Genomic DNA, 27,206 nt, shown 5'->3' with positions numbered 1-27,206 from the left:
CTGAAGAAAATCCAATATGTTGTTTGCAGAAACAAAGCATGTGACGAGTGAAGGCAATTGTCTCTAGAAGCTTGGAGGGGCATGGGACGGTAATTTGAGAGGGAGTTTGGTTCAGAATTTACTTTTTATAGAAAAGGAGTAATCACTGCATGCTTGTATAATGACAGAACGTTACCAGTAGAGAAAAAGATTACAGGTTTTAGTTAGAGGTGGAATAGGCACAGGAGACAGGGATCAGATTTGTGAGGGTATAGGATCAATAGGACAGGAGGTAGAGTAGGAAGATAAGAAAAGAGTAGATAGACTTCATCTTCATTTGTGGGATCAGCAGAAGAGAAGGTATCTGAGAGTGCTGGGACGGAATTGAGCTGATTGTTAGACGAGGAAGAGGATACCATTTCTAGTCTGATCTTATCAATATTGTCCTTGAAGTAGGGAGCAAGACCCTGGGCACAAATAGTAAGAGGAGGGCTTGGGGTGGTAGGGTTGAGAAGAAATTTAAGTGTGTTAAAAAGGCGTTTGGGGTTAGAAGCCTGAGCATAGATAAGAGATTGGAAGTATGTTTGTTTAGTAGTGCCCAGAGTATTTTAATAGGAGTGGTAGATAGCAGTATATGTAAGCAAATCATAAGAGGTACGATATTTACACCAGTGACGTCCAGCTTTACAGGAAGTTTTTGAAGATTTCGTGTTACTTTAGTGAGCCACATCGAAGTTGCCGTATAGTATGAATATTTGCTTGAGCCACTTAATCAAAGACTTTTTCTAGGGTTTGGTGAAAATGGGGTACTGCCCTATCAGGGGAGGACAATGTAGAAACTGGGTAGAGAAGGTGTTGGCGAGAAGTGAAAAAATGTTGAAGATCAGAGTTAACATTTTTGTGAGTATGAGGAGGCTTGGTAGAGTTTGACAGCAGAGAGGTTAAAGTACTGGGTGTGAATGTGTAGCTGATAAGGTGATGATCTAAGAGGGGGAAATGAGTGGTAAGAAAATCAGAAACTGAGCATAGTCTAGAGAAAACAAGATCAAGGCAGTGGCCATCCCGATGAGTAGAGGATTCAACCCACAGCGAGAGGGCAAAAGAGGATGTTAGAGAGAGTAGCTTGGAAGCAGCATTGGAACGTGGATTAGAAATGCTGAGAAATGTTCAATAAATTGTTGGTGTGGTCCAGGGGGACAATAGATCACAGCATAGAGAATGGATTAAAAATCCAAATAGCGTGCATTTCAAAAGATGTTAACATGAGTGATGAGACATTTGGTAGAACTGTGAATGTGCACTGTGGGGAGAGAAGTAGTCCAACCTCACCTCCTTGTCTGCCTCCAGATCAAGGGGTGTGGGTGAAATGGAGATCACCATGTAAAAGGGCTGCAGGTGAGGCAGTGTCTGATTGTGTGAGCCATGTTACTTTTATTGCCAGAAGGTTGTTTGAGAGGAAGAGGTTGTGTATCAAGTCAAGTTTGTTACAGACAGCGTGCATTCCAAAGGGCACATTTAAAGGACTTTGGAGGGAAGACAGGTGATGTGTTTGAGGTTAGCCAGACTTCGGTAGTGTTGGTGTATGGGGGATGTGAGAGGGACCTGGATTACGTGATATAACACCAGCTATTAGAAACTATTAGAGAGAATGAAATGCAAGATGATTGTAAGACGTGTGACCGTAATTTCTGGTGACAGGATGAGACTGTTCTAGTTAGTGAATATAAATTGGAAAAAAGTTTATGCATGTTAAATAGAGGTGAGTGGAGTAAGGAAAAGGAAATGTGAACAAAGGTGTTTGCTGCAGGAAAGATGAAGGAGATATATATAGTCCTAAAAATAATGCCATGAAAGCAGAGTATGAAAAGCAATTTATTAAAAATTTGGATTTTTGAACAAGAAACTAAGGTAAATAAAAAGAAATTCCTAGTTACTATGTCCCCTGTAGTTATAGAATAAATGCAGAGTCAGTTTAGAGCAGATGGAGCTTATGGCTGGATGTCTTCAATTGTTGTTCAACTGTGTTTTCTAAACACTTTGTGACAAAACACACGTCTGTCCCCCACGACTGAATGCTATGGTATAGTGAGACTGGTTTCAGGGTAAGCTACATCTGTGCTAACTGGTCAGCTGGTCAGAGAGGACAAACAACAGCAGCTATTTGTCTTATTAGGGTAGATAACACCAGAACCCTGTCATAAATTAGGCATCAATGATCACTAGGTCAGCACAGGTTAAAACTTACAAAACATTCCTGCTACATACTTTTTAAAACACATAAGTTACACATATGAGAATAAAAGAGAAAGAGAGAGAATTCCAGCACTTCATTGACAAACAATCTCATTAATAACTAGTAGGTATAAATTAGCCACAGCCCCCAACCAAAACCTCTGATGTTATGATACCCCTTAAATATTGGCAAATTCCCCAGTTCCAAGCCTTAATATGTTTACTTAAAAATATTAAGGTCTCAAAATCTAAAACTACTACCCATGACTGCTAAGCAGAATCAGAACCTGAAACTCAGCTGGAAGAGAGGATATTACCATAAGGATGTGCTCTTTACCAGCCCGTCTCCTGCACTTCTGCTGCAGAAAGTCACCCCAATAAACTCATCTAATTGAGATGTGCTACCTCCCATGGGGTGTTGTGTGACCAGTGGTGTGTTGTGTGACCAGTGGTGTGTTGTGTGACCAGTGGTGTGTTGTGTGACCTGTGGTGTGTTGTGTGACCAGTGGTGTGTTGGGTGACCTGTGGTGTGTTGGGTGACCTGTGGTGTGTTGGGTGACCTGTGGTGTGTTGGGTGACCTGTGGTGTGTTGGGTGACCTGTGGTGTGTTGGGTGACCTGTGGTGTGTTGGGTGACCTGTGGTGTGTTGGGTGACCTGTGGTGTGTTGTGTGACCAGTGGTGTGTTGTGTGACCTGTGGTGTGTTGTGTGACCAGTGGTGTGTTGTGTGACCAGTGGTGTGTTGTGTGACCAGTGGTGTGTTGTGTGACCTGTGGTGTGTTGTGTGACCTGTGGTGTGTTGTGTGACCAGTGGTGTGTTGTGTGACCTGTGGTGTGTTGGGTGACCTGTGGTGTGTTGGGTGACCTGTGGTGTGTTGGGTGACCTGTGGTGTGTTGGGTGAACTGTGGTGTGTTGGGTGACCAGTGGTGTGTTGGGTGACCTGTGGTGTGTTGTGTGAACTGTGGTGTGTTGTGTGACCGGTGGTGTGTTGTGTGACCGGTGGTGTGTTGTGTGACCGGTGGTGTGTTGTGTGACCGGTGGTGTGTTGTGTGACCAGTGGTGTGTTGTGTGACCAGTGGTGTGTTGTGTGAACTGTGGTGTGTTGTGTGACCAGTGGTGTGTTGGGTGACCTGTGGTGTGTTGGGTGACCTGTGGTGTGTTGTGTGACCAGTGGTGTGTTGTGTGACCTGTGGTGTGTTGGGTGACCTGTGGTGTGTTGGGTGAACTGTGGTGTGTTGGGTGAACTGTGGTGTGTTGGGTGACCTGTGGTGTGTTGTGTGACCAGTGGTGTGTTGTGTGACCAGTGGTGTGTTGTGTGACCAGTGGTGTGTTGTGTGACCTGTGGTGTGTTGTGTGACCAGTGGTGTGTTGGGTGACCTGTGGTGTGTTGGGTGACCTGTGGTGTGTTGTGTGACCTGTGGTGTGTTGTGTGACCAGTGGTGTGTTGTGTGACCAGTGGTGTGTTGTGTGACCTGTGGTGTGTTGTGTGACCAGTGGTGTGTTGGGTGACCTGTGGTGTGTTGTGTGACCAGTGGTGTGTTGGGTGACCTGTGGTGTGTTGGGTGAACTGTGGTGTGTTGGGTGACCTGTGGTGTGTTGTGTGACCAGTGGTGTGTTGTGTGACCAGTGGTGTGTTGTGTGACCTGTGGTGTGTTGTGTGACCAGTGGTGTGTTGGGTGACCTGTGGTGTGTTGGGTGACCTGTGGTGTGTTGGGTGACCTGTGGTGTGTTGTGTGACCTGTGGTGTGTTGTGTGACCAGTGGTGTGTTGTGTGACCAGTGGTGTGTTGTGTGACCTGTGGTGTGTTGTGTGACCAGTGGTGTGTTGGGTGACCTGTGGTGTGTTGTGTGACCAGTGGTGTGTTGGGTGACCTGTGGTGTGTTGGGTGACCTGTGGTGTGTTGGGTGACCTGTGGTGTGTTGGGTGAACTGTGGTGTGTTGTGTGACCAGTGGTGTGTTGTGTGACCAGTGGTGTGTTGTGTGACCTGTGGTGTGTTGTGTGACCTGTGGTGTGTTGTGTGACCAGTGGTGTGTTGTGTGACCAGTGGTGTGTTGTGTGACCAGTGGTGTGTTGGGTGACCTGTGGTGTGTTGTGTGAACTGTGGTGTGTTGTGTGACCGGTGGTGTGTTGTGTGACCGGTGGTGTGTTGTGTGAACTGTGGTGTGTTGTGTGAACTGTGGTGTGTTGTGTGAACTGTGGTGTGTTGTGTGACCAGTGGTGTGTTGTGTGACCAGTGGTGTGTTGTGTGAACTGTGGTGTGTTGGGTGACCTGTGGTGTGTTGTGTGACCTGTGGTGTGTTGTGTGACGAGTGGTGTGTTGTGTGAACTGTGGTGTGTTGTGTGACCGGTGGTGTGTTGTGTGACCGGTGGTGTGTTGTGTGAACTGTGGTGTGTTGTGTGAACTGTGGTGTGTTGTGTGAACTGTGGTGTGTTGTGTGACCAGTGGTGTGTTGTGTGAACTGTGGTGTGTTGTGTGAACTGTGGTGTGTTGGGTGACCTGTGGTGTGTTGTGTGACCTGTGGTGTGTTGTGTGACGAGTGGTGTGTTGTGTGAACTGTGGTGTGTTGGGTGACCTGTGGTGGGATCGGAGGATTTAAATATTCGCTCTGAAGCTTGGGAAGGAGGACCAAGGATAGTAATAAGTAATAAGGATTGGAGTTCCTCACTGTTCTCATTCACCAGGAATTCCCATTAAATTGTATTACATACTGTAAACACAAAACATAGTTCCTGCTAAATGACATTACAAGGGCTGAAAGGTGGCCAATTTGGAAGGAAAATTAGGAAGTTATATAAATAAAAACATGCACCAACCAAACTAGTTTTTCCACTGCTAAGCGATCGTTAATTACGCCACTCCAATTCAGGAAAACAGGGTTCTGGTGAAATAATACTGTTTGCATGGCAGAATCCTGCTCTTCTGCAGTGGAGAGGTTGCATATTGCTCATAGGAAGTTATTACATCAGTGGCACAGTTTCCGTAACATAATACTGCAGTATCCTCCTACACTGAAGAGCCCCAATATCAGTGCAGTAAGCTGTCTGTAGGTAGATCAGGATACGAGTTGCAGACTTTCACGTTTCCCTGTTGCTGAGAGTGTGCCTTAGGACTAGGTTATTTTTAATAAATTTGATCGTAAACAACCATAGCAAATCATGTTGTTACCATAGCAACTTGCTCACTACAGCTTTAAGAAATCATGGTTTAACTGTGGCCAATAAATAAGCAAGAATACTCATCAATAATTTCAGTTCGTTGAAGTACTCCATGTGGCCCCAATTCACTCATGTTATGATGCTGAACACATTCCAAAACGGCAAAGTCTAGCCAAGAGCAGTCCCTCTCCTCTTTAAAATGTGTGGTTATCGTGGTGAGTGGCTTTGCAACCATACCTCCCAAGTATTCCCACTTAGCAGGGACAGCCTCAATCTAAGGGGACTTTCTCACGTACCTGAAATTTTGTCCCTATTCGCGGACAGTTGGGAGATACATCCAACTAGCTGATGCCATGTGTAGCAGTGGAAGGTGCAGGTGGCATTAAGGAGTGTTTTTAAGGATGGAATACAGACTGGAGGTGACATATTGTTTTTGAAGTTCTTGAAATTCCCATGTGGTATATCCCAAATGTGGTATAGCCACAGAACCTTTCCATGCATTAGTGTGAACCACTCTGCCCTGATCCTTGAGTCATAAATGTTGGACCGTATGCTTATGACACTGAAATCAAATTCAGCCAAGCAGCCATCTGCTTGCAGCCTGTATGTCGGCACAGGTTCCCTTCCAGGCTCCAAAAGCAAAGTGGAAGGTTCTCTAGCTTCTCAGGGGTGTGCCGTGCTTAACTGTGGCCAATAAATAAGCAAGAATACTCATCAATAATTTCAGTTCGTTGAAGTACTCCATGTGGCAACAAGTGGGTTAATCCTTCACCAGCTAGAAATAATAATAATGTTGACACACCAGAAAGGTTCTGTGACTCATCCTTCCTTTGATTAACTTCCCAAGCTGTCTCAGAAAACACAAACGGATAATATGGGACGGGATATTGGGGCTACCCGGAAATACTTCAACGAATGAAATTATTGGTAAATACAATCTGCTTTTTCCTCCTCCGGCTCCATGGCAGCCCCAACAAATGGGTTGTACCTAAGCAATAAGACAGGGTGGGTCCAAGAAATGAAGCAAACACTAATGAATCCATGCATATAAAATATTTTAAAATACTTTTTCTTCCAAACGGAATGTCAGCCGACGCTATGACATCCAGGTTACATCTGGAGAAGGAATGAAGCAATATCCAGCTTGCAGCTTTGCATAACTCATTAGCTCCTGCCTGAGCTCTGTGTCCAGGAGGTTGCCACCTCCCTTGTAGGATGCTCCCTCAGCATTTTTTGACACCTCACATCCATTCCAAATATATAATCCAATAAAATTCCTTCTCGAATCAACCTTGTAAGAGTATCTCTGGATGGACCTTGCCCTTTATGAGGACAATATTCTGAATTCCTTTGTTCTTAAGAGATGTACAGAAATTGCTCTGATCACTTTCATTAGATTGTTTTAGACAAAGGTATGAAAGTACAATTTCTTGGTTGATATGAAAGTGTGGAAATTGGTCAAGAATGCAGGATTTGCTAGTGCATTAGCATACATCATGGTCAGCACGGTGGCTCAATGGTCACCATTGCTGTCTCAAAATGATGGGGTCAAGAGTAAGATTCTGAACATATTTGTGTTGTAGTTTGTATATTCTCCCTCTATTTGCATGGATTTCCTCTGGGTGCTATGGGTTTTTCCACAATCTAAAAAACATACAGGTAGGTTAAATGGCTTCTGAGAAAATGGAACTTCGTGTGTGTGCTAGGGAATTTATAGTATAAGCTCCAATGGGGTAAGGATTGATGTGAAGAACTATATATTCTCTGTACAACGCTAAGCAATATGATTGACACTATATTAAACAATAATAAATAACAATTGTTCCAAAATGGTTCCTTGTAGCATAAATGCTTAAGATTTCCCACTCTTTTAGCAGATGTAATTTTAAATGAAACGTCACGTAAGTGTTCTATTAGAACCTCCAAACCAAGATTAAGGTTCCAAGGTGCTACCAAAGCTTGGACAAGTGGATTCATTTTTTTAGCTGCTTGAAAACCAAATAAACTATTCACCAGATCCTTTGATGCCAATCTTGTGTAGAGGAACATGTTGAGAGTTGAAACCTGTACCTTCAATGTAATAAAAGCAAGGCCATTCTGTAAACCTTCTTGAAGGAAATCCAACACCTGAGGAATGTTAACCATAACTGAATTGATCTGGATTTGCACAACGTTATTAATGTTTTCCAAACTCTAATACACTACGGAATTGTTTTTTCTTGCTTGCAATAATCCCTTAATGACTGTTCAATCTCCACACCACCAAAGAGGGTGTCTCCATATTCAGGTGAAAAATAGATGCAGAAGGCTGTACCAATAGACGCCAAGGTTGTTCTAGGAGCATCTACCATGCGAACCATGGCTGTCAAGGCCAGAGTGAAAGAACCTCTATTACTTCTACTGCCTCTCTTCTGATCTTCTACTGATTAGATGGAGGTTACCCCCATTCTGAAGCTCCCAGATATTGTCAAATATATTACCTCTGCTCTGGAGTCTTTGGGACAGGAGCAGAATTGCTTTGCCTTTGTCTCAACTTGTCGCCATCATATCTATTTGAGGTACCTACAACTTTTCCACCAACTTTTTAAACACTTTCTGTAATGCCCATTTTCCTTGGTGGATCGGATAAGATAATCGGTCACCCTGATGCCCTTGACTACTAGCCGAGGAGCCGAAATTAATTTTAGATTGTTTTCTGTCCATGATACGAGTGTTGAACCCTCTGTCATCATGGATTTGCTCTTAGTGTCTCCTTGTAGGTTTTCGAATGCCACTACCATACGGTAGTCCGAGAAGATCATGAATGTTTATGTTGCAACAAAGGTACAAAATGTTGTATTGGAATACCTCTGTGTGCAGAGGAGCAGCCCACCCTTTAATCTTGAATCTGCCGTTTACAGTGCATTCTGGTTCTGAGAGTCGAGATACTCCCTTGTGCTCTGTGTAACTGTTATAGTCTGATCTAGAGATTCTGAACTACGATCCAACTGACCAAGTACCTTTAGTTTAAGATTCCTCATATGCCATTTCACCCATGGAAGGATCCCTATTGTTGAGTAATACATTTCTAATAGCCTGAGACAATCTCTTATTGAAGATGGACAACACTTAATTTAATACATCAGATGTTGAATGTCGATAAGCCTTCCCTGACACAGATGCATTGTCTTTTGTTGTGTCTATCTGTATTTCCAGAAATTGCAGCTGTTGACAACATGCAAGGTGACTCTGGGCTGTACTTATGACCTAACCTTGTTCTTGTAGGAAAGAACATGTTCTATGTTCCAATTTCCCCATTACCAGAATTATGATCCAGATAAGGCCAAACTGCTATTCCCTGCCTTCTGAGAGGCAGCCAGAGTTGTCAAATGGCAGACTGGTAAACTGGAAATGTCCTCTAGGCTGAAGAATTTGAGAAATCAATGGCGTTACTTGCAATTGGAATATGCATCCTCTAAATCTATTCATGTAAGGACATCTCTTGCACTGAGAATAAAGTATACGGACGCCACGCAGAAATGTCTTGTTTGCAGAAATTGAATCTTCTCATACTGAGAACTGTTCAAAACCCTCCTGACTGTTTTTCTACCATAAAAAGTCTGGATTAAAAGCCGGTGCCTCTCTAAACGTTCGGTACTAGAGAAATTACCTCTTTCTCCATGTGTGTCTGTGGACAGCTGCCTAATCCCATCATGTCTAGCGGGGAAGGCGGAATCTTTGATTTCACAAAACCACTTTTCTTGGGTAGCACTCAAAACTCTATCTTGTAACCTTTGTTCACAATATCCCAAACCCAGGAATGTTGCGTAGTGTTCAGGCCTCCGTATATGATGCACTCCTGCCACCCACCAAGCCTCCTGGAGGGTGTATTAACCACAAGTCATTGAGAATTTCTCGATCTTTCCCTTAAAGGAATGAAAAGGGCACTATCATGCATTTACCACATACTGGCTAGTGTGCTGCTGGCCTGGACACTGGCTTTGGGCCTCTTAGTTGACTTGAGGATGAAGCAGGAAAAGGACTTCTACAATTTAGTGGCAAATTATGTAATTTACCTCCTGTAATTTTCTGAATCATGGTATCTAGTTTGCCACCAAAACAAAAGCCATCTTAAAAATGGAGCGTATATAAGCAATATTTTTACTGTTGATCTGCTGCCCAGGAAATGCAGTCAAAGGGCTCCCAACGCCACAGTTGTTGAAGCTACACTTCTGTCAGAAACTGTGATCATATCCAGTGATGCCCCACATAGAGGAAATCAATTCCTATTTTCAGAATTTACAGTGTCTACTGTTATTCTTAGATGTCCTTATACAGAGAATCCATCCAGATTCTGTCTACAGCTACTCTAGACTGAGGATATGAAGATTTAAAACATTTTCCATTTTCATATGCATTAGGTCTTTTAATGGACCTGAATCTTCTCATGGGATAGCAGTTTTTACCAAAAGATAGGCAGCTGCAGGATCAACTTTAGGTCCCACTTTAAGTAAGTCCTACTCAGTGGTTTCAGTTTCTTGAATAGGATAGAAAAAAAAAAAATTGGATTGCAGCTACTGCAATTGATCCCATACCTTATCCAGATCTCTAAAGCCCCCGTGCATTGTGAACACTACATTATTGTTGCTTATCTCCAAAAAAAGGCATCCTGCAAGGCACCGTTATATATACTTAATATATACTTAATTCCCATAGTTGTTTTAATATGTTTGCATCTATCAGCTCATGGTTAAATGTCCACACATGAAGCCTCTTTGTAATCAAGATACTCCACAAGTGTGATTATAGGACAAAACCTCATGAACAAACAATGCTAGCTAGGGGCTTATATATTAGTGTCTTTGGCTTTTTCAGGGCTGATTATAAATCCATTCTGCAGAGTGTGTACTAGGACTCAGGAATGCATGTTGCAAGCAACACTAGAAGTCTGAAAACTAACTGCTCTCCTTACGGACCTGGAAGCGACGTCCTCAGCTTGGGTCACATTACCTGATGACGCGGTGGCTGTCGAGTCTTTTAAATTTAGAGAGCGCAAGCTTTTACTCGCATTCACTACCCAATGGTTGTAAAGAACAGCCAAGGGGCCACCTCTGTCTCAGTGAACATGCCCAAAGTGAGCGACACCCCAGGACAGCTCATAAAATGAAAAACACCTTAATACACTCACTACTCGACTGATTACGCAATGACCCACATGTGAGGACTGCTATGGAGTCTGAGGAGGAAATATATATTCAGAGTGCAAGAGACACTGGGTCACCGACAGATGAATGAATAAACATTCTCTCATGGTAAAGTACTAGGTAGTATTTTAGTGCTATATAAACATTAGATAATACGCCAACAATGGTCTTGTTCTGCCAAAGGATTTCAGACTGCAAAAAGCAACACATCCATGCATCCTGGTCATATATGAAACATCTTCAGTCAAACTCCTAAATTAATATTTCTTACTAGAAGCAGGTGTATTATTTCAAAACGGAAATAACTAAAATGACAACATTATATACCCCTTCCAAATAATTGTAATAATAAAAAAAAAAAAAAATCTATATTTTTTTTTTAAACAAAACTTTATTGGTAATTTGTTTCAAATGTTTACAGTATAACACATGTAAGAAGTGAGTGTGTATTATATATAAGTAAATCAGAATATATATATATATATATATATATATATATATATATATATATATATATATATATTCTATTAAGTGAATACGCATTTGAAATTCACAGATCTGCCCCCAAATTATCCCACTTCCCTCACCATCTATGACTGTAATAAGCCAGCCCTCTTTCACTTGTCGTGTTATAAACAGGGTGAAGAGAGTGTGTCCTATTTTTCAAGTTTCACAACCTTCATACTGGATTTAAAATGTCCCCTTTCATGCCGATATTCCCACTGAAGTCCTTCATAGCCCCAGAATAGCTGGGGACTTCCCAAATTAGTAAGCAATAGTGTTGCAGACCATATAGCACTAAACGGTAAAATTAGGTGTATTGCTACAGAACCTGGTCTATTAGCCATGGAGGACCTGGTTTGGAAAGCCAGTGGTGAACAATGGAACAATATTAAGATTATGTGGATTTGGCCTTTATTAAACAATATACTGTTATACATTAGGGAAGAGTTAACATTTTTCAGCATGATTTCTACGGTACGGTCCCAGTTTATAGGAGTGTCCTATAACAAATCTTAACACTTCACGGAGACTGACTCCATAACCATCATCTTTTGGAGATGGGAATTCAGAAACAAGCCTCAACTTCCCTGGATGGGAGGTGAACTATCCAATGTCTCCAAGCTTTAGAACCCCAATTTTGATTGAAAAACATTATTCTTACATTGATGATGTCCCAGCAACATTTAGGCAGGATATAAATATATTTTAGTGCCCTCATCACTAAAAGATGGACTACACAACACCAACATGTAACAAAATCCAACAAACTACCTTGGGTTTCACCAATCTGAATAAAACAGTAACATCTAGTGCTGGGTGGATGGGAAGAAACCGCCAAACAAGTCCCATAGTCATTGTAATTTCTCGCTACCGTAAGTAAAATACCGTCAGGAAGGTTTATTCAATACAATTCTCTCAGACACGGCTCACTTTATTCTTGGCTTATTACTCATTGTAAAACAATGGGCCACTGTCCTTAGCCTAGTTAAGCATTGGATGATATCCTCTATGTACTCACTGCTCTTCTTTAACAAAGTGTTTGGGACAATAAGGCACTTTGTAGTGGGTTCGGTGAAAACAACCCTAACAAAAGCCAACAGCATAGTCCAAGTGTCTTATTGCCCTAATAAATTGGTTATAACCCACCAGAACAGGACAAAACGGCATCTCGTACACATAATGGCCAAAGATTCCTGTTATTACTTCAGGATAACAGTGTCTTATTGCCTAAAGTCCCCAATAGATTTTCAGTTGACAGCATTATATTAGTGGGGTGTTAGTACAAGAAATCAGCCCTCTATTCTCATCTATCGCTCAGCGTCACAGCAGTATAAAACAGAATACCTATCTCACCCAAGAAATTACATTTTAAGACCTGTGTGTCTGCTGAAACCCCCTAAAAACCCATTGTGATGGCCAGCTCCCTTTTAAAACTTCATACTGGCGAGCGGGGCACAGCAGAGGTTTGGTTACTCTCCTATAATAGCCCATTTCCAATACCTGCTAACAAAGTATTTTTTGTAGACAGCCAATGTGGTACGAGTGAGCATACCAGATGAAGGTTATGGCAGCAATGATGGGAGAAGAGGTTAACCCAGAGGCAAAAAAGTGGGTATGTGAACTAAACAGTAGTGTGAGGTGGGGGTAAAAACTGGCACTTTCAGTTTAAAAGTCATTCTAGGATAGAGAAAGCTGGGCAACAGGACAGTGTGTGGCGGGAAAGAGAATTCAGATTAAAACAGTTCAATATTTATAAACTATGTAAACTAAATGATTAAAAACCAGTAGCCAAGCTCTTCGGATGAAAATGGTTAAAAAAAAAACAAAAAAACAAACATAGGCCACACTCCTGAAGGATATGGGCCTGCCCCTAAGGTTCTGACTCCACCCTAGAGGAACCAGTCACATTTAAATAACTTTCTTGGCCCCTCTGATCTGTCAAGGAGAGAAGCAAAAGTGTGAGGGAAGTGGGGATGACAGAGACCGGGAATCTCCAGGACCAATCGAAACCAGCACCACCAGATCCAGGATAAAATAAGATGGCCGCCAAGTCAATTCTGCACCACTAATAAAAGCTAGAGAGGTGGGGAGTGTGAAAGGGAAGGAGAAGTTTTTGTGCCGGTCAGCGGCGTTCTCTCCATCGGTCTCTTGATTGCGGGAGGTCTTAGGTAATGGCTCCTGCTCTCAATACGCTCTTCAGAACTCAGAGAATTCTTTGGCGCACTTATCCGTAATGGAGACTCTGATCTCTTCTTCTTCATAGTCATCAAAATTACTGGTGTCACCCGGGCCCTTGCACTTGGGTATGAATGGGGCCTCCACCTGAGACACAGAAAATCAGTGAAAAATGAAGAACTGAATTTGAGGGGTTATTCAGAATGGACATGATAGGAGAATAAGCATTTTATGGTAGGAATTGACTGTATTAAACTATGTAATTGTAAATTTTTCCTAGTATACTTTAATAGGAACTCCCCTTTAAAAAGGCCTCCAAACACTCAATTCTCTGGAACAGAGGCCTTACAGGAGTTGCTAGGGTACCAATCTACCAGGCTTTGTATCTTTCAACATCAGAAATACTTTCCTACAAATCACACCATTCCACACTGTTTTCTATTAACCGCTTTCTCAATTTTCCCTGTACCTTCTTCTGATAGACTGCAATCCAGTCTGTGGTGCTGAACCATTTATGGCCCTTGATGTCTGTCACACCATTCTTCAGGTTCCCAAATCGCTTGGTAAGGTCAACCTGCAAAAGGTTTCTGAGAAGATCCTTCAAATCAGAACTGAAGTGAGAGGGGAACCGGACCTGTAAGAGTAAGAGCACTCAAGTCAAGTTTTGTAACAAAAAAGGTAAGTGGAAAAGGTGAAATACGGGACAAAGGAAGGGGTTTATAAGTAAAAGTAGAGGAGTTTAAAAAAGTTAATGTATTGAGACAAATCAACACGGGTCCATTACCTTCCCAGATACAATCTTTTCATAGATCTGAATAGGCTGATCTGCAAAGAATGGAGGATAACCTGCAGCCATTTCATAAATCAGGACACCAAGAGCCCACCAGTCCACAGCCTTATTATACCCCTAGGAAACAAAAAAAGAACTTGTATTATAAACCAAAATCTTATTGCCTCTAATTTACTAGCACAGTGATGAAACCAGAGTCAATGAGTGCAGGACAAATTGGGCCACTGGCTATTGCTAACTGGACAGGAATTATGGGCTATTCTTTTCTGGGACATACTTTGTCCACTGAATCCTTTCATTCCTTCTTATAGAGTAGTAAAAATGTAATTTTAGCTACTAATAACATTCCCTAATATGCTAGTCACATGTTACATGTCTATGACCTCCAAAACTAAGGTATCTATTTAATACAGAATTACCTTTTTTTTTTTATAAAACAAAAACATACCTCCCAACATGCCAAATTAGAGCACACCCCATGACGAAAACATTAGTAAATTTGGGAAGTAATGTTAAAATAAAGACAAAAACAATGGGAAGAAAAAAAAAAAAACAGCACAAAAACACTTTATACATAGAAATAATCTAAACCTCCAATAAATTACATAGATGACAATCCAGTAAATAATAAACTGTTTTCCCTGTTGGTACTTGAAGAAAAGACAAGACCTCTTTTTCCTTACTTAACCCTGAAGTCTAGCCAAGGTGTATAGTAACGAGGAGCTGGGGAAAAACAAAAAAAAAACAAAAAAAACAGAACTCTAGCAAAACAAAACAATTCTGAACCAGAAACCATGCTCAAGAGTTCAACCAAAGTCAACAAACGCACTGCAGTCTGTGTTCTCCCTATGGCCACCAAGAAAGAAAATTTATCAGTAACAAATCTCATTTATTCCTTTAGCCAAAGAGGAGGGAAAAAAAGACCATTTCAAAGCCTCTAATTTAATTGGGGGTGTCTGAAAGACTACATGCAGCACCTTCTTGTCAAAGCTCCTCTCAACTTGGCTAAGGTAACAATGCACACAATAAAAAGGATGTGTCCACCTTGCAGACCTGTTCCACTGAAGATCAATGTTTCTAGTCCCACTGCCTGCCTAATTCCTACCAATAACCGTGTGTAACATTGTAACTCTCCATCGATGTGTTCCAATGCTATTTCGGGTGACTAAGAGCTGGAGAATAGAAATAGAAAACCCCTCTCCAACTTTTCACAAGAAATTATTCACGGGGTGTACTCACCAGTATCCCAGAGCGCCCACCGCCAGACTTACAGGAACCGAGCCCTGTGCCGTAACTAGCCATTTCAGTGCCCTGGGCGAGACAGGGAACCGGCGCCCCCCCGTCTAAGTGGGAGTGTCAATTATCGAGTGGGCGTGGTCAACCTACTGTGGGGGCGTGGCTAGCACTTTACAAGTTCTAGACTGCACTGAAACCCCCTCCCTCCCCATTCTTCTCTGTCTGGCTTTGTAAGAATCTTTATGTAATAAGCCTCCATAGAATCAAGTACTTTAAATGCAGCTATCACATGCTAGCTGTATAAAAAATTAATTGGTTATTGAAATAAAACTCACTGAAACAAATTAAAACATAAATGTAACGGTACCATCTGTATCACACTGCACAATCATCACACTGTGCCCTCCATCACAGTTTCTCCTTTATCACACCGTGCCATGGAGCCATCTTTATCACAGTGGCCCCCTTATCACCATCACACGAAATGAATATATATATATATATATATATATATATATATATATATATATATATATATATATATATATATATATATATATATATATATATATACACACACACACACACACACACATATATATATACACACACACACACACACACACATACAATATAAAGAGCCTCCTAGTGTCCGCCATACCATAGAGAGCATTCCTGTGACCTCCATACAATACAGAGAGCATTCGTGTGACCGCCATACTTTAGAGAGCATTCCTATGACCACCATACAATACAGAGAGCATTCGTGTGACTGCAATACAGATAAATACCTCACCTGAAATTAATAGACCCCACCATTAAATTAAAAAGCCCCATCAATAAATTAAATTGACCCACCAGCACCCCACAAATAGAATAGTACCCATTAAATAATAAGCCCCCACCTAAACGTCACCATTAAATTAATAGCCTACCTCCCACCCATGTACTAAGACACCCAACCTCCCTATCCTCATATCACACATTATATTAATACATCCACCCTTTCCTCACACATTATGGCAGCATACCCCCCCTTCCCCCATAAAGCATAGCAGCATCCCCCCCTCCATAATAGCAAGATGCAGCACACATTCCTCCCCTCCATAATAGCAGCACACATCCCCCCTCCCTCCATAATAGCAATTCACACCCCCCCCCCCTCCGTCCATAATAGCAGCTCACATCCCCCCCTCCATAATAGCAGCTTACATGCCCCCCCCCTCCCTAATAGCAGTTCACAACCCCCCTCCTCCCTCCATAATAGCAACACACATCCCCTTTCCCCTGCTTAGAAGCTTACCTTTGTTGTCTTTATTCCTGACCAGCCGTGGCTCCTCTTTGCTACTCTGCTCCTCTGCTGCCTAGCAACGTCATGACATCATACGCTGAGGCAGAGGGCAGAGTTCAGAAGGGGGTGGAGCCGGGTGCCTGCCGCCATTTTGGATGCGCCGGGCGGCCGGCAGTCTGAATCTGAGGTCTGTTTCATTTTTTTTTTTTTTAATCACTCCTCACACAGAGGCAGGTGCGGGCGGCCACTGCGCCCCCTTGGGACTGCGCCCTGGGCGGCGGCACCGCCCGCATCGGCCTCGTTACGGCTCTGCCTGTAGGGGGTGAAGTCATGACAGCCAGTATCCCCATGCCTCTGGGCTAGTCCCTTAGACATAACACCCTCCAATAGGTATGAGAATCAGAGGAGCACTCTCCCAGGAGGCCATAAATAGAAACATGGAACGGTACAAAACTCCCATCCCAAAGACAACAAGGCATTTATTTGGCAGCTGTTGGAGCAAGGACTGGCTGGGGATTATGGTCCCTACTGGCCTGAACTGCTGTGACAGGACTGCAAAAGTATTGAAGGTATATGTGACACCCATGTTCAGATCTGTGCGCTAGTGCATGTCCACCAGAAATGTGTTATATCTGGCCTGGACCGCTGCAGTAATCTATGCGTGATTTGGGACTTCAATTGGGTAGAGTGCCTCAATAATCACTGGAAACATTTTCTCTCCAGCATGTGTTCCCCTTATGTTTATGCCCCTTTATACATTATTAATGTTATGTGTATACAATGTGCCGATTACATTGTAACTGTTATTGTTTAATAGAATAATGCATAGTTACATTTGGCTACCTGCCTAAATGGTTTGGAACACGTACAAGAATACCAGGAGTGTTGCATGCAAGCCTGAGCGGGCTAAGCTGAAGTCCGTAGACAAAGTTAGCGCTTTAGCCTTGAACACAGACAGATAAATTTATCCCCTAACTCCTGACATTTGAGAAATCAACAGGCATCAAATCCATTCTTTGTAGACCAGTACGATCCCTTGCTCCATAATTGAGGTCCAAAAAGGTACTTTCACAGAAAGAGAAAGGCAACTAGAGAGTAAGGGTCCACTGACAAAGCCAGACGGCCCTTTCTGCCTTCACATTTAGCGTAGATTTGAACCAAAGTTCTCTGTAATGAAGGCTGCTTCCCCTAGAGAGAATAAATCCTTCTTGCGCTGACCTAAAAATTGTAACATGAAGAAGAGAAGCCTCTGAGGCCGTCTGCAGCTCCTGAGCCCATTTCTCCATCACTTGCGGTAACATGGCAATAACAAAATCTGGGGATAAGGCTGAATATGCTGTGGAAAAACAACCTTAAAACAGACCATTTACACTTATCAGTAAGGTCCATTAAAGTCAAATCTGGAAGTGGAATAGTGGTCTGCTTTGACAACCTAGAAACTGGTGCATCCATGGCAGGACATACAGACCCTGTCTGAATATCCTCTAATGCAAAAGAATACAGGTTTTTAAGATGCTTGTTTGACTGAGAACGCATGTCTGGGGCATTGCACCCTGTCTACTGTATAGGCCAGGCCTGAACAATCTGTGGCTCTCCAGGTGTTTTGAAACTACATGTCCCAGCATTCCCTGCCAGTTGTTGGCTGCCTATCTACAGGCAAACCATACAGAGGCTCGTAAATTCACAACATCTGGAGAGTCACAGGTTGGCCAGGCCTGGCCTAAGCTATAGCAGTTAGGTTCTAGTAGATTCTGGAAATTAGCCGAGGGAATGGGAGATAGGAAGTAGAGGGAAAGGATGCAATTCATTGGAAGATAGAGGAAGGAAACGCCAAAATCTCTTTCTTCACCCACCTTTAGGATGTAAGGGAAGACATTGCTGAAGAGCCAACCTGCAGAAACAAGGTTTACAAGAAAACTAGAGTAATAAGGCCACAGCATAACACTGTGGCACTAAGCTCCTTGCAACTGGCACTGGAAAAAGAAGCTGCTTGGTTGAAAATGGGGTTAAGTAGGGAGATGAAGGGTCTATTCTTTATTCAAGTGCTCTGCCTCCTGTGGGTGGTGCTTAAACCCAATATGAGCCTGTGCCCCTTAGCTGAAGTAGAAATAAGGTATATATTTATAGATTTTTTTTGTGTCACTGTGTGCACTGCAATGAGCAGGAAGAAAAGAAAGAAAGCCAGAGCATTGTCTGAGGAGGTCAGGCAGAATATTGGAGATTAATTTGTTGGCTTGAGATTTACTATGCTTGGCTACAGAGACCTTGATGTCCCCATTCCCACCATACGTAATGTTATCATGAAGTTTAAGGAACACGGCGCAGTGCCAACCTCCTTTGATAGGGCTGGAAGAAAAAAAGCACAGGTTTGTTCCAATGGTGAAAGCCCCTCAATCAACTGCCAAACAGATTCAAGCTGACCTTTAGAGACAAGGTACACCAGTTTCAACTTGCTACATCTATTGGCAACTCAATGAAAGGGATTTATATAGTAGGAGGCCCAGGAGGTTCCCACTGCTAGGAGGGAGAGAGAGAGAGACATAAGAAAGCCAGACAGGAGCTTGCAATAAACACACCTGAACAAGCCAAATTCATTTTGGGAGAATGTCCTATGGACACACAAGACTTCATTAGAGCTCTATTGGTAAACCATATTATCATCATAATATTTATAGAAAGTAAAATGAAGCTTTAATAAATAAATAAATAAATAAAGGAACACCTTCCCTACAGACATGGAGTAGGGTCAGTGATGGTTTGGGGTTACTATACTGCATCTGGCACTGGGTGCCTTGAACGTGTGCATGGCATCATGAAGTCTGGAGATTACTAGGTCATTTTGGAGCAAAATGTTGAACGCAGCATCAGAAAACTGGTTCTCTGTTGAAGGTCACGGGTCTTCCAGCAGGACGATGACCCCAAACAATTTAGCAAGCACTCAGGAATGGTTCAATAAAAGATGCTGGACTGTTCTGAAGTGGCCTGCAATGAGTCCAGATCTAAATCTCACAGAACATCTGTGGAGAGATCTGAAAACAGCAGTTGGGAGAAGACAGCTTTCAGATGTGAGAGAACTGGATGTTTGCACAAGAAGAGTGGACCAAAGTGAGAGTATAGAGGTGCAGGAAGCTCATCCATGGCAGGAAAAAAAAAAAGAAAGTGCAAGGTGGCAACGTTTTTGGCCACGACTGTAAATGCATGATTGCATACGAGGATGTCTAATTTTTTATTAGTTACTGCTATTTTAAAAGTCAAGTGGCCACTCCTGACAGTCATATTGATAAATAGGAAGCTGTAGCTATTTTCCAGCATACAAATTGCCAGACAAACCAAAATATTATGTATGTTATAATTACAAACAGCTAATAAAACAGTCCCATATAAAGTATGACTGACCGGATGGGTTTACTTAGCCACTCAGTCTGTAGGGGGCAGGAAGAACGGGAGGGATGTTCTTCCTGTACAGTTTATCTTGGTTTCCTTATCACCGCCAGTAACCAACTGTTACTGATCACTCCTACTGGAGTCACCTTGCCACAAGACTCCCACCAACTGCTCAACAGTTGTAGGAGAATTCGGCTGCCACCACTGGGCTCCTTACCCAGAAACACGTACTTCTGGGTAGTTGGTATAGCTGCTGCAGCGCCTCCTTGCTGTGGGCTGGCTGTTACCTCCTGACCACTTCATATGATCAGGACTGCCAGGTAGCAGGCAGAGTGTTGACACAGAGATGCTGGGTTCAACACAGGACAGCCGGGGAACGGATGGAGTGTAAGCTCTTATCTGTTGGTCACACGATACAGCAGGTAATAGTCGCCGGAAGAATCTTCAAGCAGTGATGGTTTATTGCACAAGTCCCAACAAGGACTTTTACACACCAATTTGTGGTACTGGTGATCACCCAGAAGTTCAGATGGGAAATGATACATTACATGGTAAAACAGAGCTCCTTTTTATACACGTTGTCAGGGGGTAGCCCAGCCCCCTGATCCGACCAGGCACCGAAACGTCTCATATCACATTAGATAATCTAACATCAGGATATAATCTAATCTTGCATCCAACATAATTTATTTTTCACATCAACCTGATTTCCTCACATTTGCGGTCTACATTGTTAGCACTCCTGCCGGGCATTCAGGCCAAAACAGGTGTTTGTCACTTCAGATATGAAAAGACTTAATTAACAATTTAGGATTTCCTTTCCTCCTTTCTTACACAAACACATTTCCTCCACCATAACTACTGCATCAAAAATTAGTACATCCCTAATACACAAACATAGCAGTATCAAAATCAGTACACTTGCAGTGATATAAAATGGCGCACAGCACTAATAATTTAAATATATTTATACAAGTTATTTATAAGTGACCCAGCCCCAATGACCACATTATTTCTGACATTTATACTTTGGCTACACTGGTTACAGAGCTTTACGATCAGTCATCTGTAATGACTGCTACACTCACCTCCAACCACTGGATATGACAACAGATCAGCTTAGATCAGACCATTAAATGCAAATGTATTTACAAAGAAAATCTGTGACACAAAACTGCAGCAAAACAAATATTGCAGGTAACATTTTTGAAGGGTTGTGTTCCCCTTTAAGCAAAGTGCAATATTACTCCTATCAACTTTTTGAATTATTCACTTGATGTCTGCTTATGTCAAGTCAATGCTGTCAAGAGAGTGCTGGTAGGAACGAGAATCAGAATAGAAGCCCAAACTACAGTCCACACTCAGGCTCATACTCTCGCTCCTTGCTGTAGGACTCTTTAAAGTGCATTCTGCTGCACACCCAAGCACCTGGCTGTGCAAGCTTGTCTTAACAGTACAAAAACAGAGCCCTCTCTATACTAAATCTGGAGAATATGACCATATATGATATGGGGACACTGTGCATACTACAATGTATTCTTATACAGAATACGGGATTCCTCAGTCACTACACATGTCCTTTATTTTGCCAAATTCACCTATTCCCAATGTAAATTCACATGTAGCAACAGTCACAACAGTACAATTTATAGGAAAATTACAATAAAAAGTTTAAAGATTGTGGGCTGATCCTGTGCAATCTGAAACATCAATTGCGGATATAATATATTGGGCTAGATAAAGTAGGTTTAAGTTGTATTACAAAATAGTCAAAATTCAGGTTGCTGTTTAAGAGATGTTTGACTTCTCTCCATGTGAGATACATCCACCCACACCAGAAAAGTCGGTGGATTCTCTTACTTACCTTACTAAGAATAATTTCAGGGGCCAAGTACTCCGGGGTCCCACACAGAGTCCAAGTTCTTCCCTTGACTCTCTTGGCAAACCCAAAATCCGTCACCTGCAGGAAGGTCACACAAGGACAAATGATGTCAATGGGATCTAATGTACATAGTACACACAAATAATTTACTTATTGTCTATTTTAAAAAGGTCTCATCTCCTACATGTAAATATTTGTGGCAGTAGTAATAAAACCATTGCAGGAGACTATACATTGTACTTTTAAATAATTCATTTTCAAGCAACAGAAGATTGACTTGATGGGATGTAGATGTAAATCAGCGGCAAATAGGCCTGGCCATCATGTAACAATGACGGCCAGAAGCTTGCAGGAGATCCTGCTCTGAATCACAGTGCAGCACTTTGGAAAAGTCACAAGTTCTTTTATGCTTAAAATAAAGATGTGTAGATTGTAAAGGAGAATATGCCTCAAAATTCCTCCGTACATCACTGTGTAAAACAGAAGAGCTGCAGTTGCTAAGCCTAGCCTACAGATGGCAGTGTGTGCTTGGCAGCATTAGTAAACAGACAATAGCAACTACTTGAGGCATAAAGATGGTAGCACAGCACCATCAATTCTGCAAAACACTAACACAAAAGAACCCTTAAACACTGCAAATCTCCATAATGAGATTACTTGTTTCAAATCAAGCGGACAGGTTCAAAGAAATATATATTTTGTTAAATGTACAGTATTATTGCAGTTTATGTATAAATCTCTTCTAGATGGATGCTCCCAGTCCTTCATTTTATCCACAAGCTGCTATAAAAGGAACATGACCTACAGCAGACAGTCAAACTGTGCCGATTCACCTGCTGTGGAACTACAAGTGCAACTAAGACCTGACAGCTGGTTGAGTATGTGACTTATATCAGAGTGCACAGTACCTGTATGTAGCCTTGTTGGTCTATAAGCAGATTCTCTGGTTTCAGGTCTCTGTATATAAGATCCAGAGAGTGCAGGTATTCGAAGGTTAATACAATCTGGGAGGCGTAAAAGCGGGCGTGAGGTTCACTGTACAAAAACAGGTAACAGTCTGTCACTACTGAGTGGTGAAAAGGAGAAAACAATACTACAGAGTGTACCAAAGTTACATCCAGGACCCCAAAGAGATCAGGCCAAAAAAAACAACTCTCCCCATGCCCCAGTAGCCACACATTACACATTAATACTGCATTACTACCTGAAGCGCCCAATCCTGCGCAGGTGAGAGAACATCTCGCCCCCGGCTACATATTCCATCACCATGTACAGATTAGTGTTATCCTGAGAAATGAGAGCAAAATGAGGTAATATCAACACAATGGCCGGGCTTAGGTGCAACAATGTGGCCTATTACTTGATGGCCAAACAGATTGAGACAATAGCATATCTTATTCAGTAGACATCGCTCCTTCTGTGTCCTAACAATAGTATGGACATATGGCTGCCCTCTGGTTCTGCCTAATACAACCCCAGGAAAGAATGTGTAGCCTAGTAATGATAGGGTGGTAGTAGAAAGAGGCAGGAGATGGCTGGATAGACTGGTGATAATAGGGTGGTAGTAGACCAAGGCAGGAGATACTGGGTTAGACTGGTGGTAATAGGGTGGTAGTAGAAAGAGGCAGGAGATGGCTGGATAGACTGGTGGTAATAGGGTGGTAGTAGACCAAGGCAGGAGATACTGGGTTAGACTGGTGGTAATAGGGTGGTAGTAGACCAAGGCAGGAGATAGTGGGTTAGACTGGTGATAATAGGGTGGTAGTAGACCAAGGCAGGAGATAGTGGGTTAGACTGGTGGTAATAGGGTGGTAGTAGACCAAGGCAGGAGATAGTGGGTTAGACTGGTGGTAATAGGGTGGTAGTAGACCAAGGCAGGAGATACTGGGTTAGACTGGTGGTAATAGGGTGGTAGTAGACCAAGGCAGGAGATACTGGGTTAGACTGGTGGTAATAGGGTGGTAGTAGACCAAGGCAGGAGATAGTGGGTTAGACTGGTGGTAATAGGGTGGTAGTAGACCAAGGCAGGAGATAGTGGGTTAGACTGGTGATATTAGGGTGGTAGTAGACCAAGGCAGGAGATAGTGGGTTAGACTGGTGGTAATAGGGTGGTAGTAGACCAAGGCAGGAGATAGTGGGTTAGACTGGTGATATTAGGGTGGTAGTAGACCAAGGCAGGAGATACTGGGTTAGACTGGTGGTAACAGGGTGGTAGTAGACCGAGGCAGGAGATAGTGGGTTAGACTAGTGGGTAAACTGGCAACAACGGGGTGAAATAAGAAGAAGAAAATAGGGCATTAGACAGCGTTTTAGACTTGTGACAATGGGATGGTAGTAGAGAAAGACAAGTAACAATGGGGTAAACTGATAATAGGGCACTGGTAGAAAAGGGCAGAACTATCAGAGTGAAGAGGCAGATAATCAGAGGGTAGCATGAATAGAGAAATTGTGATTACACAAACATGGGAAAAGGTTAGACCATGAAGCGACAGAAACAATCTACAGAATGACAGCACAGTTAGAAATGGGCACAGAAAATACAGATTTGAATGTTCCCACTACATTTATCCCAAATAAATCACCTTGAATGAATACTCCAAGCGTACAAGGAAAGGGAAATTAACAGCCTGCAGGATGCGCTTTTCATTTAGCGTGTGCTCAATCTGCTTCAACTTCACCACCTGACAAACAAAGCAGAGCATGACATGAACAATGGAGTACTACACCTGGAGCTGCACAGAGTACGTCCAGTAACAATGGAGTATTACAGCGCAATGAGTATTCTTAGTAATAAAGTAGTATTACTATATTTTGTTACTGGGCTGCCAAAAACAAATTATTCCACAGCTCAACAAGAATATTTATTTAATATTTATTGCATTAGCGGTTATGTTTTTTTTACTATTAAAAAGCAGTTAAAGTTGTTACTATGTTATCTTCCGATACACTAATAACCATTGACTTTGTCACTACGGCCCTCTCATCAGATTTAGTCATGTGTTTTACTTCTCTCCCAATATACCAGACTGGGGGTTAAATGTATCAAGCTGAGAGTTTTCCGGCGGGTTTGAAAAGTGAAGATGTTGCTTATAGAAACCAATCAGATTCTAGCTATCAATTTGTAGATCGTACTAAATAAATGATAGCTAGAATCTGATTGGTTTTTCAAACCCGCTGGAAAACTCTCAGCTTGATACATTTACTCCTGGGAGTATGTTCAAGCATGAGAGTGGCTAGACAGCAATGAGGTTCATAGTAAAGAGTCTAAGGGGTATATTTACTAAACTGTGGGGTTGAAAAAGTGGAGATGTTGCCTATGGCAACCAATCAGACTCTAGCTGTCATTTTGTAGAATGCACTAAATAAATGAAAGCTAGAATCTGATTGGTTGCCATAGGCAACATCTCCACTTTTTCAAACCCGCCGCTTAGTAAATCTAGCCCATAGAATGGAAGAAGGCAGGTAAAGAGCAAACATGATCCCCACTCAGCCTGTATGGACAGATAAACTAGGTGTATTGCATATTCATTTAGAATTTAGACTGTAAGCTCCAATGGGGTAGGGATTGATGTGAATGAGTTCTCTGTACAGTGCTGCGGAATTAGTGGCGCTATATAAATAAATGATGATGATATTCATTCCCCTCTAATCCAGCAGACACAATTAGACAAAACACAATTTCATTGTACGAGGTGCAGAGTGATTTTCAATTCATTAAAATTTGCTCAAAATACTTTGACCTCGTGTACCACATTACTGGGATAATATTCAGATTATTCGCCTGACCTTCTGCTTATCCAAGATCTTCATAGCATAGTGATGGCCATTCTCCTTATGTCTGACGAGCATCACTCGACCGAATGAGCCTGTACCCAGAGTCTTAATGCGCTCAAACTGTTCCAGATGAGAAGTGTTCTGAGAAGGAACAAAAGCAGAAGTGAGAGGAGCACAAACGCTACATGCTGCCTACCGCCACCTGTGCGGCACCCTACCGCCACCTGCGGGGCACCCTACCGCCAGCCTACCGTCACCTGCGCGGCACCCTACCGCCGCCCTACTGTCACCTGCACGTCACCCTACCACCGGCCTACCGTCACCTGCGCCGCACCCTACCACCGGCCTACCGTCACCTGCGCCGCACCCTACCACCGGCCTACCGTCACCTGCGCGCCACGCTATGCACTTTGTAACATTACAAGTTGTGCACTATTACCTGTGCTGGGTTTTCCCATTTTTTCAGGAAGTCTTCCTTTGCTTTGGCCAGGAATTCTTTCACTGTAGAAAGATAGATAGAATGTTTACTGGAACAAGGACGTATGGGAAGATAGCAGGTTAATAGCTTACATATAGACAAACAGAACCCACTGCGTACAACTTGCATCAGGCACACAAACAGTTAATGTCCTACCTGTCAGACTCACGGACCACAGCTGTTTAGCCCTAGTGCTAAGGAGATCTCTTGCCATACAACCAGAACATTGCTAGTCCCACAGATTTCTGGTTTGATATACAGAGACAAAATTTTCCACTGACCCACCTCCAATATCACAAGAGAGACTGGAGTGATAACCAACTGCTTGTTTTGCAATGCAAGAGAAAAACCTGCTCCACCAACAGCTAAATAGGGAGTGTGTGAGAGAGTGTATAGCCTGTTCATCCTGCAACATGGGGGAGGCAGAAAAGAGAGCATCTGCACCACCAATAACATTAGAACTTGTACTTTGAGGGAACACACTGGGGAATAGAGTGCACCTGCACCGCCGGTAACATTAGAACACGCACTACCTGTAACAGTGGGGAATAGAATGCACCTGCACCGCCGGTAACATTAGAACATGCACTACCTGTAACAGTGGGGAATAGAGTGCACCTGCACCGCCGGTAACATTAGAACATGCACTACCTGTAACAGTGGGGAATAGAGTGCACCTGCACCGCCGGTAACATTAGAACACGCACTACCTGTAACAGTGGGGAATAGAGTGCACCTGCACCGCCGGTAACATTAGAACACGCACTACCTGTAACAGTGGGGAATAGAGTGCACCTGCACCGCCGGTAACATTAGAACATGCACTACCTGTAACAGTGGGGAATAGAGTGCACCTGCACCGCCGGTAACATTAGAACATGCACTACCTGTAACAGTGGGGAATAGAGTGCACCTGCACCGCCGGTAACATTAGAACACGCACTACCTGTAACAGTGGGGAATAGAGTGCACCTGCACCACCAATAACATTAGAACTTGTACTTTGAGGGAACACACTGGGGAATAGAGTGCACCTGCACCGCCGGTAACATTAGAACATGCACTACCTGTAACAGTGGGGAATAGAGTGCACCTGCACCGCCGGTAACATTAGAACACGCACTACCTGTAACAGTGGGGA

General features: G+C 42.8%; 1 protein-coding gene across 5 annotated transcripts in view; it reads right to left on the bottom strand.

Moving 5' to 3' along the window:
* Nucleotides 1-11,443: 11,443 nt before the first annotated feature.
* Nucleotides 11,444-27,206, bottom strand: part of PRKACA (protein kinase cAMP-activated catalytic subunit alpha) — a 39,515-nt gene continuing 23,752 nt past the window's right edge. For all 5 annotated transcript variants that reach the window (XM_075206911.1, XM_075206910.1, XM_075206909.1 and 2 more), the window contains 9 exons: nt 26,027-26,088; nt 25,600-25,728; nt 24,396-24,494; nt 23,018-23,100; nt 22,722-22,848; nt 21,796-21,891; nt 14,015-14,137; nt 13,700-13,864; nt 11,444-13,377 (listed from right to left, as the gene is read on the bottom strand). In XM_075206911.1, the coding sequence (XP_075063012.1) occupies nt 13,252-13,377; nt 13,700-13,864; nt 14,015-14,137; nt 21,796-21,891; nt 22,722-22,848; nt 23,018-23,100; nt 24,396-24,494; nt 25,600-25,728; nt 26,027-26,088 (1,010 nt within the window). In that variant the 3' untranslated portion in view covers nt 11,444-13,251. The remainder of the gene's footprint in view (nt 13,378-13,699; nt 13,865-14,014; nt 14,138-21,795; nt 21,892-22,721; nt 22,849-23,017; nt 23,101-24,395; nt 24,495-25,599; nt 25,729-26,026; nt 26,089-27,206) is intronic.

The sequence above is a fragment of the Mixophyes fleayi genome, chromosome 4 (assembly GCF_038048845.1).
Source record: "Mixophyes fleayi isolate aMixFle1 chromosome 4, aMixFle1.hap1, whole genome shotgun sequence".
NCBI lineage: Eukaryota > Metazoa > Chordata > Amphibia > Anura > Limnodynastidae > Mixophyes > Mixophyes fleayi.
This window is presented reverse-complemented; position numbering and strand designations above follow the sequence as displayed.